This window comes from Poecilia reticulata, chromosome 4 (genome assembly GCF_904066995.2).
Source record: "Poecilia reticulata chromosome 4, P_reticulata-male-v2, whole genome shotgun sequence".
Classification (NCBI taxonomy): Eukaryota; Metazoa; Chordata; class Actinopteri; order Cyprinodontiformes; family Poeciliidae; genus Poecilia; species Poecilia reticulata.
The window spans coordinates 8,517,914-8,532,653 of NC_088833.1; the positions used below are offsets into that span (position 1 = coordinate 8,517,914).

At 37.5% G+C, this 14,740-nt stretch overlaps 1 protein-coding gene across 3 annotated transcripts in view; it reads right to left on the minus strand.

The window, feature by feature from the left end:
- Positions 1-894: 894 nt before the first annotated feature.
- Positions 895-14,740, minus strand: part of kank3 (KN motif and ankyrin repeat domains 3) — a 39,955-nt gene continuing 26,109 nt past the window's right edge. For 2 of the 3 annotated variants that reach the window (XM_008406588.3, XM_008406590.3), the window contains exons 8-13: positions 14,237-14,456; positions 12,977-13,119; positions 9,800-10,000; positions 4,140-4,241; positions 2,429-2,550; positions 895-1,585 (exon numbers count right to left, since the gene is read on the minus strand). In XM_008406588.3, coding sequence (XP_008404810.2) covers positions 2,461-2,550; positions 4,140-4,241; positions 9,800-10,000; positions 12,977-13,119; positions 14,237-14,456 — 756 coding nt within the window. In that variant the 3' untranslated portion in view covers positions 895-1,585; positions 2,429-2,460. The remainder of the gene's footprint in view (positions 1,586-2,428; positions 2,551-4,139; positions 4,242-9,799; positions 10,001-12,976; positions 13,120-14,236; positions 14,457-14,740) is intronic. The other variant, XM_008406591.3, reaches the window with a different exon arrangement.

Below are 14,740 nucleotides of genomic sequence, written 5' to 3' on the forward strand. Positions count from 1 at the left end.
TCACACTGCAGCCTGAAGTGACCCAATTCAGTTTTTATTTTTTTTGCCGGGGCCGTTCACACTGTCAGTAAATGCGACCTGTATGCATTCTGCAGTGTGAACGGGGAACCGACCTGAAAGTGTCCCGCATGCGCAGTAGAGGGCGCAATAGCGTCAGCGTTCTCAGTGTTTTGCCAACTGCCATACAAAGAAGAAGAGCTCAGTGTTTGCGGAAGTAAACATGGAGGCTAACGGTGGAGCTTAGCTTACATATTTGAAGTTGTCCGGCCGGAGCAGCATATTAACAACTTAATCCTCATATTGTCATGATTGTTGTTTTTCTTCCCTCTCGCGCGTATCAGGACGCAGAATAGTGACATTTGTTGAGAATCTGTGACGTTCAGTTTGGATGAGTGTGGCCTGGACGTTCGGTCGCATTTGAATCGGATACATATCGGACATGGGTCACATTCGATAAAGAATTTGACCTGTGCTGTTCACACTGCCATGAAAAGATCGGACACAGGTCGCATTACGTCAAAAAAAAAATCGCTGCAGTGTGAACGCACCCTTTTATAGTTTGTACTTAAGTGGCTAAAGTTTGAAGAGAACCTTGTATGAGATATAAACATCAGGTTAAGGACTCATCACCTGATTGAAATGTATAACTTAAATTATGTTTTGAAGCTTTAAAAGATCTTAAATCTTGATTTACCCGTAGCTGTCAGTTTTTTTTATTTTTTACTTTAAAATGTTGACTTGTAGGCAACTTCTGTGTTCTACATGTGTCTTGTTTCAGATTTAATGTAACAATAGCATGACTTTATTATATATTCTGCAGATTTTGGATTTCATACAAAACTCATCTTAATTGTAACATTTTCTTGGAGTGAATAAACACATTTATATGAGACATTTATGCAAATATATTTAATATCATTTATATATATTTAACATACAAAGCTGATCACAATTTTTGACACCTGCTTTTTAATCACAAAATGTATTGAATTCTGTTTTTAAGATGTAGGCGTGTAAATCATTCTGACCAACAGAAAGCAACGTTACAGGATTGTGGCGCTTTGCACGTCCGTTCAAAAAGACAGGATAGGAAAGCAGGAGCGGAGCAGCACACATCAGGATTGTTTGGTTTGTTGGGATCGTAGCTGCATCTGTAAATCAGTGACAGATCTAATGTAAAACAATGGATGAACACTTTTATATGCACATCATTTAGCCGGTGTGAGTGTGCTCCCCTAAATAGTAAAATGTTAGTAATGTGCAAATACTGTAATGTTTTATTTCCCATTACAGGAAAAAAAAAGAACTGTACTACAGAAAAGAACAGGTAAGTACATAATATAACCATCCGCAACTTTCTTGGAAAAATACTATTTTCATATCAACAATACAATGCAGAACGTATAGCAGTACATATGCATTTAAATAAATGTGTTTAAGGTAAATTCCAGTGGAGCTGTTCACAGCTCAGATCCAGTTAAATGTTCTGGTCTATCGGGTTCGATAAACCGCAGAGATGTTGTCAGTCTGCAGGCCAGGACTTGTGGGGGTTTGTGGGGCTTCTGGGTTGAGCCTTTGGACTCCCCTGAACAGAGAAAATGATGAGTAAGGGCAGAAAGTGAAGTGAAGAAACCTTGATTCCGCTAAATACACAGAGAGCTTACTAAACTCTTCTATAGGTATATATTTATAGTTATGTATTATTTACATTACGGTCTATTCAAAACCCTTTAGGTTCCTCCACTTAGTCTCCTTTAGAGAAAATATTCTGATAAAATTAAAATGTTACTTTACACATGAACCTGCCAGCTGTATGAATAATTTTGGGCTTAGCTGTGCAGTTACAGATGGGGTTTACAAATTTTAGACTTTATGCTTTATTTTAGAAATATATGGGGTTTTTTGGTCAAATTTATTACAGTGGAGGGGAATTGTAAAAGTATAAATCCTCTTAGAGCAAATACCAAAAATGTTAATTCATGTTAAGCTTTCTTCTTCCAATGTATTAGTAAAAATTGAGACCACTTAAAATGATCAATTTCTCTGATTTTACTTTTTATAGGTATATGTTTGAGTAAAATGAACATTGTTCTATGAACTAATGACATGTCTCTGATATTCCCAGCAAAAAATTGTGTATTTATTTGCTGCCTTGGAATAGAAGGAGCTTCATGCTTAGATTTGCTTTAATTTGCTTGACATAGCAGCTTTAATTTTATTTTTTTGGATAACCAAAACTTTAGAGAAAGTGTCTGTGTCTAATCTGCTGTTGCCCATCCTTGTACTCGTCTCAGCTATATTTCATTTTAATGTTTTCCTTGGCAGAAGTGGCTCCTTTCATGCTTTTTCCTCATCTTTATCCAGCTGTTCAGAAATCTTAACTTCTCTCTCAAATTTTCCATTTGTGGAAAAGCTGTGGATTAGTCACCGTAGTGTCCCAGTGGTTAATCTGTGTTGGTGCTAGAACCAGTTCTTTATTGGTCTGGTTTCTGCAGCCAGAGAGTCTGAAGTCTCCTCCACTAACTGTTTGGATTTTCCCTCCATTGTCTTCTGAAATTAATAAGCAAACAGAGTTCATTTAACTCCACAAATGCATTATTTATCCCTGCATAGAGACACCCTATTGTTACTGTCAGCATCAGTAAATTTACAAATTGCTCATTTAAAAGTGTTCATAAAATCAGTTGATTTATATCCAGTGCAAAACAATGGCTTTTTACTGCAGCTTTATGTCACGCTGCTCCACTAAATAAGCACTGGGAAGAGACTGAGTTAATCCCAGTGCTAATTGGACTTCACATTAAAGCTCAGTTCTTGGTGTTATTTTGGTCTTAATTTGGGCAAATTTGAAAAATTGTTTTTGTTTGTGCTCCGTTTTAAACCTGCAGAGTCAGCATCTCCATGCAGTCTGCCCAGTTTCCTTAGGAAACTATTTTTAAAGCCAACTGGTGTAAAAAAAACTAAACTGGACCTCACTGTGTTACAGCAAGGACAAAACAGTAAGCATGTAATTTTAATTGCTTATACATTCAATAGTCTTTTTTTTTCTCCAGAGGATTTAAATTATACTTTTTAATTGGTGTGACATGAATAAATTTAATTGCTCTTTTACTTGTATTTAATTTGTGTTTTTAGTTCTTTTTAGCCAGTGTTTGCTGTTATTTTAAGTGTTTTACACGAGCATGCATTTGGCTTGGGTTTATAATATACTTCAACTAAATAATTGCTGAAAAATAACCTTATAAAATAAAATTTCCTAATTTGAGTCATTTGTTGGCATTGATCGGTCCAAGAGTGCGTAATCTGTGGCTTCTAATAATTTTGGCAAAATAAAGTGTTTTTTTTTAAATAGTAAAAGTAATAAAAACCATTGCTCCAGCAGCATTTTCTCTGTTTTTATGCAATATAGACATGGTTTTCATTTTTATCTAGCAGATTTTGACATTTTCTATAGAAATGTATATACTCCTATCATTAAAAATATCTAAAAACCAAATAGTCATTTTTATGTAATTTTAGTAGCTCTAAACAATTTTTGTTTTAGGTGGACCGAGGGTGAAATGCCTCAGAGTTGTAAAGTTTACTGACCTCCGGGTTCACCATAACTCTTACGTTAGGAAACATTTATTTATGCAGCCATGTTTATCATTAAATATTGTTTGCACTGGAAATGCTAAAGGCTATGTTGCTATACATGGACGTCTAGAAAGTAAACAGACTTTAGTGAAAACAGTAAAGTTTTTAAATTATTTCCATAATAGTTTTTATTATAATGACTTAGTGTTTTTTTGTTTTTTTACATGAATTACCCCGAATTAAAATAACTATTAAAAAAGTTATGAAGGAGTCCTTTTAATTCATTCTTCCTTCTCAGACAGTTGCGTCTGCAGTAGCGTGGTAAAACCTAAAGGGGGCAGCAGTGCACTATAAACCGGATCCATCCACACCCTTAACTCTTACATGAGCTGCAAAAACTTTTGCTGGCTAAAACCATATTTTCCCTCAAACTCTTAAAGCATGCAATTAATTTTTTCAGCATGTTTATCTTATTTAAAATCAATTAATTGTTACATTAAATGTCATTTGCATGTTGCCTATGTCAGCATGTTGTCTTTCCACAAAGCAACAGATGAACTCACCAGAGTAGTCTGGGACTTTGCATAGTTCATATGGGCATAAAGCAGCACGGCTGTGTCGTTGTGTGCTGCCTCCAGCGCGATGGACAGAGCGTTGCTGCCGTCCTGCAGGCGGAGGGAAGCAGTGCAGAGAGAGGAAGCATCAGATAACTGTCCATGAAATCCCCAGAGTCTGAGCAGAGAGCACGGCAGTTTTTAACGGGCCGCGTGATTCACATTGTGGATGGTTTCAACGGTTGAGTAATTTGATAATTATGGTCAGGCAAATTAGTGTCATACATCTGTGATTAACCAGTTAAAAACAAAACGGGACATTCCTCTGAAATCCTTCTTGATGTCCTTTATTTTGTTTAAATTACTGCATCAGGATTTATAACAACGGAGAGCCACCAAAGGTACTTTTAGAACAATTTCACTGTTTTGTTGAATTGTGATTTTTTTTTTTTAAGTCGCACTAATTCAACACCACATTAGTTTTTTTCCCACTTTTAGAGACCTTAATTTTTGCTTTTTTTATTCTTTATAACAGCTGGAGCTGCTGAGTCAGACTGAGTGGATAGAGTCTGTCACAAGTATCAAACATTGCCACAATTGTATCTATTGTTTCAAGCCAAGAAGCAACTTTAGTGTGGTAATGTTTTTATTTTAATTTTCAGCTTCAAAAGTGTAGGGAAATTTACTTAATTCTTGGAAAATCAGCCACAATCAATGCTAACAAGCTTTAAACGGGATGAGTTGTAAAAACTGAAAAACTTGCGTTGTGTAAAAAGTTTAAAAGATAAAATGGTTAATTTAATGAAGAGGCTGTCGGTTTCCACAGTGCAAATCTTCAAAAATTCATGTTATTTTATAATCATTGCTGTGAAATCAGAAGTTTTGGTTAGTTACTGCTAATTGTTGTAGTTGAACATTTTTATTCATGCTTTTATTTTAAAGGGGATGAAAACTCTTTAAGCAGCAGTTTGTTTCCTCTCCTATGTTGTTTCTTAATATTTCAAGCAATACAGGACAAATAAAACATAATACAATATCTAGGGCGATAAAGACATGTAATTATGTCAAAACTAAATGGTGCTCAAGAGTTTTAGAGGGCAAGTATAATTTTCATTTAAGTTGGCGTTTTGCATAGCTTCTGCTAATACCATTCTGGTGTAGCGATTTAGTGTTAGCTTTAGCGTTAGCATGACTAGTTTCTAGTTAGCGGTGCTCAACTGCTTCTCCTCTCCTATCTGCTGACTGTCACTAAAGGTCCATATTGATAGAAAAGAAAAGAAATTAGGTATAAATTCTTTAGTCAAGAATTAATTTGTCTGCACAGACAGCAGGACTAAATACAAGGTTTCATGTTTAATCAAGTGATCCAGAAGAAGTCATTCTGACACAAACCCAGTTTTCACACACTGTTACTCAGCTGTACTCCAGTTTAATATGCTGCTTTGTTTTTTTCAGCAGGTTGGGGGGAAAGGGGCTTTCATCGTCCAGCTGTGCTGAACTCTATCCAATGGCCAACTCACTCTGGCAAGATGTGAACACTCAAATTCTGTCTGCCTGGTTTCTCCCCAAGTATCCAGACAAAAATTCACTGTAGTCACTTTAGGATCACAAGGCTGAGCTGTGAGGGGAAAAAGAGGCTTCAGAGGAAGTATGAGGAGGTTTGGTCTCTAACAAGTTTTTCATCAGGGAATTTCTGTTTGGCTCTGGAGCCTTCGGGAGAGCATGAAACTCTTCAACATGTTTTTCCACACAAGCAGTTGGTTTGTTTACGGGTCATTTGATGAAGTATGCAGAGAATCAACCAGAGTCTGTAGGGCCGTGTGTCTGACTGAGAGGGTTTTAATTCTCCCTGGGCATTTGAGTGCGTAGAGACTGCGTTTCCTTCCAGCAGCACTGATGAGTCGAAGGCAGATGACACTAATCTGATTGTGGTCTTTTGGGTTTTTAACATATCTTCTTAAGTGAGAATATTTCAAGTGGTGTGAGAGAAAGCGATAAGATATGAAGTCGTTTTCCTGAGCAGATTTTCACCATTGGAGGCAACAACAGGATGAAGGCATTTGGCTCAGAGGGAAAAATATGATTCATTTGTTTCTGAGTCAGCTAAGAAAACCGCCTTACATTGTCCACGATGGATGTCGCAGCGGCTGCTCCGGAGCAGCTTGACGATCTCGGCGCGGCCGTGTTCGCTGGCACATCAGAGCCGTGGATCCTCATCGTCCTGGACGTTTACGTCAGCTCCACACTCCAGCAGGGCCTGCACCATCTCCTGCCGTCGTGGCTCACCGAACATCAGCGCGTCTGGCCTGCCTGGTGGACAGAACAGAGAATCATTTTATGTAAGGCACACTCATACGCAAGCTGTCAGGTGCTACTTCTGCAAAACTGCTTGGATCAGGTATCTGGCCAATCGCTGATCACGATCTTTTAAAAGCCTGACTTGCCGACTGATTTTGGCGATATTAACTGTAACATGCATGTATGACCTGGTGGGCTGGTAGGTCAGTCATCCTTTTTCACGGGAGAGCAGAGGACAGTGGTTGATTCTTAGACCTGTACTGAGGTAGATGAGATCGGCTTCACATAAACCAATCACGATCTCCCAAGATTAAGGAAATCTGCACCAAAATCTGTTACCTGATAAATCGATTCACCCTAGTTTGTCCCCATTTTGCTGCCAACAAATGAAATGAGGTTTCATCTCCACCACAATTATGGAAGTTGTATGTATTTAGTGATGCACCAGTTGCAGTTTTCCGGCCAATCTTTAAAAACCTGATCTGCCAATTCTGATTTTGACAGATACAATGTTTTTTTTGTCTGAATGTCACTCAATATATCAGGAAGTCGCTGAAGTGGAACAGTGGTGAGACTATTGCTAACTGCAAACATGCAGAATGACTGGCGCGTTTTAAATCTAAACTCATTGATTGTTTAATGGTGGGGAAAAAGAAAATATACATATGGGGTTTAATTCAATATGGTAGTAGTAGTAATTTACTTCTAAGAGTAGTTTTACTGCATTGTACTTTTTAAAAAAGTATTTGGTAAATGTTCCTACTGTTGCTGTGCAGAAATAATTAGCTAAACAGTTTGAATGTTTTTGATCTATTTCGTTGTTTTTTTTTTTGCATTCATGACATCCTTTTATGTATGCAGTTAAGTTTCAGCTGTGCATATTTGACATTTACTTACACAACCAGATCCACAGATTTTGCCACATTCTTGCTTTTGCTGCCAATCGCAGAAAACTTTGTCCTCTTAGTTAATTTTCACCAGGACTGTCACTAATCACTTCCTTGTTCTCCATTTATCATCTCCTTTAAAACACTTAGAGCATATAACTTAGATTTCCCTCTTTCTATTTGGTTTTATTTGCTAAAAGTAAGAAGTCCCACACAGTTGTATTCAATTAACACATTTTCCTAAAGATCAACTGAACTGCTTTTTCCGGCTGCTTGTGATTAGATTGCACATAGATAAAATTAAAGCCACACAGTTCATTAAAAGTAAAAACAAACTTTTACAGCTCCTTTTGCCTGTTTATTCCTGCACATATTTCCATTTACAGTTGTAAAGTTAATAAAAAGCAGAAACTTGTACAATTTTAATTCCCAACCTTAATTGTTTTTGCTTGCCACATGTTTTGTTCCCTGCACAATAAAGCTCAGTATGGATTTTGAGAATGATGCCATAAATTTGTCCATGACTGAGCAGTCAGGCGCCACGAACCCTACACACCTGATTTAATCAAGTGCAGAGATAAACCACTTGAAAAACGCTGCAGACTTCACAATGGCTGCACATTTTTACTCAGGTTTGAAGCACTTCATCAGAATGTGAGAAATTAATTCGCTCTGAATGTGAAAGAGAGAAGACTGCTTCGTCTCATTGTGGAGAACATGGTTTAAAGATTCAACGAAACAGAAAAAGGGAAAACAGGAATACAGTTAGTTATCTGATCATTCAGATCATCGACTCCGTTCTGCCCAGTTTCTATTCAACTCTTTTATTTCTCTCATCAATCAAACTGCTTTGACTTTTCCGTCTGACTTTTATTGATCTATCTGGAAGTCTCCAATTAACTGTGGACTCAATTCAATTGTTTTTATTTCGATTAATAGGTTATTTATTCTTTCCCAACGTGTTAATGAACACTTCCCTGTTTATGGCCAGGTTTCTGTTATTCAGCCATCTGCAAAAACTCGTTAAGATCTGTAAGCATTGTTTACAGAGTGCTTACATGCATGCAGGGATTCGCTTTAGAAATACAATTAAAGGAAAGTCCATAATTTTTTGCTATAATATACTGATTTCAGTATTTACCGTGAATATTTGTCAGGGTCTGTTTTGGAAAGCAAGAATTACTGCTAATTGTTGTAGTTGAACATTTTTATTCATGCTTTTATTTTAAAGGGGATGAAAACTCTTTAAGCAGCAGTTTGTTTCCTCTCCTCATGTCTGTTTCCTTAATAATTATTTCAAGCAAACATACAGGAACAAAATAAAACACTAATACAATATCTAGGGGCGATAAAAGACATGTAAATTATGTCAAAAACTAAAATGGTGCTCAAGAGTCTTTAGAGGGCAAGTATAATTTTCATTTAAGTTGGCGTTTTAGCATAGCTTCTGCTAAATACCATTCTGGTGTAGCGATTTAGTGTTAGCTTTAGCGTTAGCATGACTAAGTTTCTAGTTAGCGGTGCTCACCACTGCTTCTCCCTCTCCTATCTGCTGACTGTCACTAAAGGTCCATATTGATGAAGAAAAGAAAAGAAAAATTAGGTATAAATTCTTTAGTCAAGAATTAAATTTGTCTGCCACAGACAGCAGGACTAAATACAAGGTTTCATGTTTAATCAAAGTGATCCCAGAAAGAAGTCAATTCTGACACAAACCCAGTTTTCACACACTGTTACTCAGCTGTACTCCCAGTTTAATATGCTGCTTTGTTTTTTTCAGCAGGGTTGGGGGGGAAAGGGGCCTTTCCAATCGTCCAGCTGTGCTGAAACTCTATCCAAATGGCCAACTCACTCTGGCACAGATGTGAACACTCAAATATCTGTCTGCCTGGTTTCTCCCCAAGTATCCAGACAAAACAATTCACTGTAAGTCACTTTAGGAATCACAAGGCTGAGCTGTGAGGGGAAAAAAGAGGCTTCAGAGGAAGTAATGAGGAGAGTTTGGTCTCTAACAAGTTTTTCATCAGGGAAGTTTTCTGTTTGGCTCCTGGAGCCTTCGGGAGACGCATGAAACCTCTGCTCAACATGTTTTTCCACAAACAAGCAGTTGGTTTGTTTACGGGTCATTTGATGAAGTATGCAGAGAATCAACCAGAGTCTGTAGGGCCGTGTGTCTGAACTGAGAGGGTTTTAATTCCTCCCCTGGGCCATTTGAGCTGCGTAGAGACTGCGTTTCCTTCCAGCAGCACTGATGAGTCGAAGGCAGATGACACTAATCTGATTGTGGCTCTTTTGGGTTTTTAACATATCTTCTTAAGTGAGAATATTTCAAGTGGTGTGAGAGAAAAGCGATAAGATATGAAGTCGTTTCCTGAGCAGATTTTCACCACTTGGAGGCAACAACAACTGGATGAAGGCATTTGGCTCAGAGGGGGAAAAATATGATTCATTTGTTTGCTGAGTCAGCTAAGAAAACCGCCTTACATTGTCCACGATGGATATGTCGCAGCCAGGCTGCTCCAGGAGCAGCTTGACGATCTCGGCGCGGCCGTGTTCGCTGGCACACATCAGAGCCGTGGATCCCTCATCGTCCTGGACGTTTACGTCAGCTCCACACTCCAGCAGGGCCTGCACCATCTCCTGCCGTCCGTGGCTCACCGCCAACATCAGCGCCGTCTGGCCTGCCTGGTGGACAGAAAACACAGAAGAATCATTTTATGTAAGGCACACTCATACGCAAGCTGTCCAGGTGCTACTTCTGCAAAAACTGCTTGGATCAGGTATCTGGCCAATCGCTGATCACCGATCTTTTAAAAAGCCTGACTTGCCGACTGATTTTGGCCGATATTAACTGTAAACATGCATGTATGACCTGGTGGGCTGGTAGGTCAGTCAATCCTTTTTCACGGGAGAGCAGAGGACAGTGGTTGATTCTTAGACCTGTACTGAGGTAGATGAGATCGGCTTCACATAAACCAATCACCGATCTCCCAAGATTAAGGAAATCTGCACCAATAAATCTGTTACCTGATAAATCGATTCACCCCTAGTTTGTCCCCATTTTGCTGCCAAAACAACATGAAATGAGGTTTCATCTCCACCACAATTATTTGGAAAGTTGTATGTATTTAGTGATGCACCAGTTGCAGTTTTCCGGCCAATCTTTAAAAAACCTGATCTGCCAATTCTGATTTTGACAGATACCAATGTTTTTTTTGTCTGAAATGTCACTCAATATATCAAGGAAGTCGCTGAAGTGGGAACAGTGGTGAGACTATTGCTAACTGCAAACATGCAGACATGACCTGGCGCGTTTTAAATCTAAACTCATTGATTGTTTAATGGTGGGGGAAAAAAGAAAATATACATATAGGGGTTTAATTCAATATGGATAGTAGCTAGTAATTTACTTCTAAGAGTAGTTTTACTGCATTGTACTTTTTAAAAAAAGTATTTGGTAAATGTTCCTACTGTTGCTGTGCAGAAATAAATTAGCTAAACAGTTTGAATGTTTTTGATCTATTTCGTTGTTTTTTTTTTGCATTCATGACATCCTTTTATGTATGCAGTTAAGTTTCAGCTGTGCATATTTGACATTTACTTACACAAACCAGATCCACCAGATCTTTGCCACATTCTTTGCTTTTGCTGCCAATCGCAGAAAACTTTGTCCTCTTAGTTAATTTTCACCCAGGACTGTCACTAATCACTTCCTTGTTCTCCCATTTATCATCTCCTTTAAAAACACCTTTAGAGCATATAACTTAGATTTCCAACTCTTTATCTAATTTGGTTTTATTTGCTAAAAATGTAAGAAGTCCCACACAGTTGTATTCAAATTAAACACATTTTCCCTAAAAGATCAACTGAACTGCTTTTTCCGGCTGCTTGTGATTAGATTGCACATAGATAAAACTTAAAGCCACACACAGTTCATTAAAAGTAAAAACAAACTTTTACAGCTCCTTTTGCCTGTTTATTCCTGCACATATTTCCATTTTACCAGTTGTAAAGTTAATAAAAAACAGCAGAAACTTGTACAATTTTAATTCCCAACCTTAAATTGTTTTTGCTTGCCACATGTTTTGTTCCCTGCAGCAACAATAACAAGCTCCAGTAATTGGATTTATAGAGAATGATGCCATAAATTTGGTCCCATGACTGAGCAGTCAGGCGCCACGAACCCTACACAACCTGATTTAATCAAGTGCAGAGATAAAACCACTTGAAAAACGCTGCAGACTCTCACAATGGCTGCACATTTTTACTCAGAGTTTGAAGCACTTCATCAGAATGTGAGAAATTAATTCGCTCTGAATGTGAAAGAGAGAAGACTGCTTCGTCTCATTTGTGGAGAACATGGTTTAAAAGATTCAACGAAACAGAAAAAGGGTGAAAACAGGAATACAGTTAGTTATCTGATCATTCAGATCATCCGACTCCCGTTCTGCCCAGTTTCTATTCAACTCTTTTATTTCTCTCATCAAATCAAACTGCTTTGACTTTTCCGTCCTGACACTTTTATTGATCTATCTGGAAGTCTCCAATTAACTGTGGACTCAATTCAAATTGTTTTTATTTCGATTAATAGGTTATTTATTCTTTCCCAACGTGTTAATGAACACTTCCCTGTTTATGGCCAGGTTTCTGTTATTCAGCCATCTGCAAAAACTCGTTAAGATCTGTAAGCACTTGTTTACAGAGTGCTTACATGCATGCAGGGATTCGCTTTAGAAATACAAATTACAGGAGAAGTCCATAATTTTTTGCTATAAATATACTGATTTCAGTATTTACCGTGAATATTTGTCAGGGTCTGTTTTGGAAAGCAAGAATGTTTGGCTGCTAAAGTTGTTTAATCACAAGTTTAAAACGACTCACTGAATCCTCTGCAGGACATTTTGCAGCTGATTTAATTTCAGAAAAGCCACAGAAACAAGTGGACAAATTAAAGTAATAAAGATTAAAAATTTATATTTTTGCCTTTTTTCTGTTTCATTGAAATATTAAGACAGTTACACTAACATACTAATAGTGCCATTTATTTCTTTTTCAACTCATTTTAATGTAATTACACTGAAAAAAAAGAACCAACCTCCAACCTATATTAATTGGTCAAGTAATTTAATGAAGTTTGTCAATCTTACTTTATTCATGTTTGCTTGACAACTTAATAAATTAACTCGGATATACTTAATTTGATTACTTGTGACTAATTAATGAAATAAATTTAAATTTAATCACGTTCTTTTTTTTTCAGTGTAGGATGCAAAATATATGCTTTTTTGATACCATGGAAATATGGATGTATTCACTCTTATTCATTTTGATACAGAAAATACAAAAATATATATAGTTCTTTAAATTATAAACCAGAACAGAATTTTTATAGCAGGCATTAGTAAAAAATTTTTTTTTTTTTTGCCATTTTAAACAAATTTTATTTTGTCCACCAAGGAGAGAAAGTGTCTTTTTAGATTGTACGGGAACACATCTTGCTCAAAAAAATCAAGTGATATATTCTTTTTAGAATAGAGACTTATGTTACACTGACAGGTGTGGTGTGGAAGGAACAACTTGTATTCTTGTTCCATTTGAGAGAATACAAAACAAATGTAAATATCCGTTTTCAGTGTTTGTGAAGTGGAGACTGTGTCTGACCTGGCTGGCCTTGGCGTTGACGTTTCCCTGACCGAAGAGCTTCTTCACCACAGCCATGTCTTCCTCTTCCTTTACGGTAGAGAGCGCCGCCAGCATGATGGCCGTGTAGCCCGCCTTGTTCTGCTTATCCACGCAGCACACACCTGGAAGAACCAGCATTACTCTGAGGGACGAAGAAAATGGCCGCTTCCTAAAGATTTCTCATTTTACCTGGCCAGTGAATTATTTGCTCTAAGCATTAGATCAGATAGAAACGAAAGAGTACAAAAGTAATTTAAGGGGAAAATGGTAAGTTGGCTACTGTGAAAAAATTTAAGTGCACTGCAAAACATTCTTGCTGTCAAAGTTGATCCGTTTGCTTCATAGACCAACAACTTTGAGCAGAACCAAATTGCAACAGATGAACCAAGTTCAAAAACTGAGGTTGGTTTTATGTCGCTATGTTAATTCCTCACAGAGCCGCTGAAGACGCATCATTCGGTCAAGATCTGAGTTACGCAGGTTTTCTGTTGCATAGCGCTTTTAGTTTTGATTACTTTAAGCCATTTAAATTTAATCAGAAGTGTTTTACATCTGAAAAAGATGCTATTGGTGTTCTATTTGTCCTTAAGTCTTTATTTACAAGGTTTAAATAATAATGGTAAAACACTTGAGCCACTTAAAATGATCAGATTATCTGATTTTACTCTTTTTAGGTATATCTTTGAGTAAAATGAACATTATTCTGTTATCCTATGAACTGCTGACATGTCTCCAAAATTACAAGCTAAATTTTATTTATTTGCAGAAAATGAGAAATGGTTGAAATAAGGAAAAAGATGCAGTGCTGTCAGACCTCAAATGATGCAAAGAAAACAAGATCATATTCATTTAGAAACATTAATACTAATGTATTAACTCAAGAAGAGTTCAGAAATCAATATTTGGTGGAAAAACCAGGAGGTTTTCAATGGGTTCAGTGCAGTGAAGTCAGTTTTTTCTAGACCCTTTTCTTTTTCAGTCTATGTAGAAGATGCTTGATTTTTTTTTGTTGTTTTTTTTGTAAATGAACTTTACTGGACAAGCATTTGTTTCAACACAGCACAATAATGTAAATTGTAAATAATTTGCCTTCGTTTACAATAATTAAAACTTTCAAAGAGAATTTCTTGCAGTGTTCAAGGTCAAATTTGTTAGTTTTCCTGCAGAAATAAGAGACCAAACTGTACAGAACAATTACAGAAATGGACAGACGGAGCTTCCTGTCAGCAGTTCGCTCACCTGTGTCCAGCAGCAGTCGAACCACCCCAAAGTTGGAGTGGGAGACGCTGTAGTGCAGAGCTGTGTTCCCGTTGCCATCGGTCATGTTGACCACGTGCTCCAGCAGCGCTGACGACACCTCGGAGAAAGCCATGAGGTAGTCTGAGACCCGCGAGGGCTGAGCCATCTTCGCACTGGACACCCGGAACCACTCGAGCTGGACGGTGTGGCTACTGGACAGCTGGAGAGCGAGAGAACGAGAAACAGAATGGTAGAAATCCACTTTCAGTTTACGTTAATTTATCCATGTCGAAATATTTTTTTTGCTATTAATGTTGAAGTAGAACACTTTTCCCCCAGAGGAAACAGTTTAGACACTGAATAACTGCTGTGGTTCTAAAATTATTAGCTGCGTCTCCATTACAAATGCGCGCAAGCCTTTACCGCCAATGTCGAAATTGAATCAATAAGCTTGTTCACGGGTTAAATCGTTACAAATAACAGCGACTGAGGTAAATAGTTACG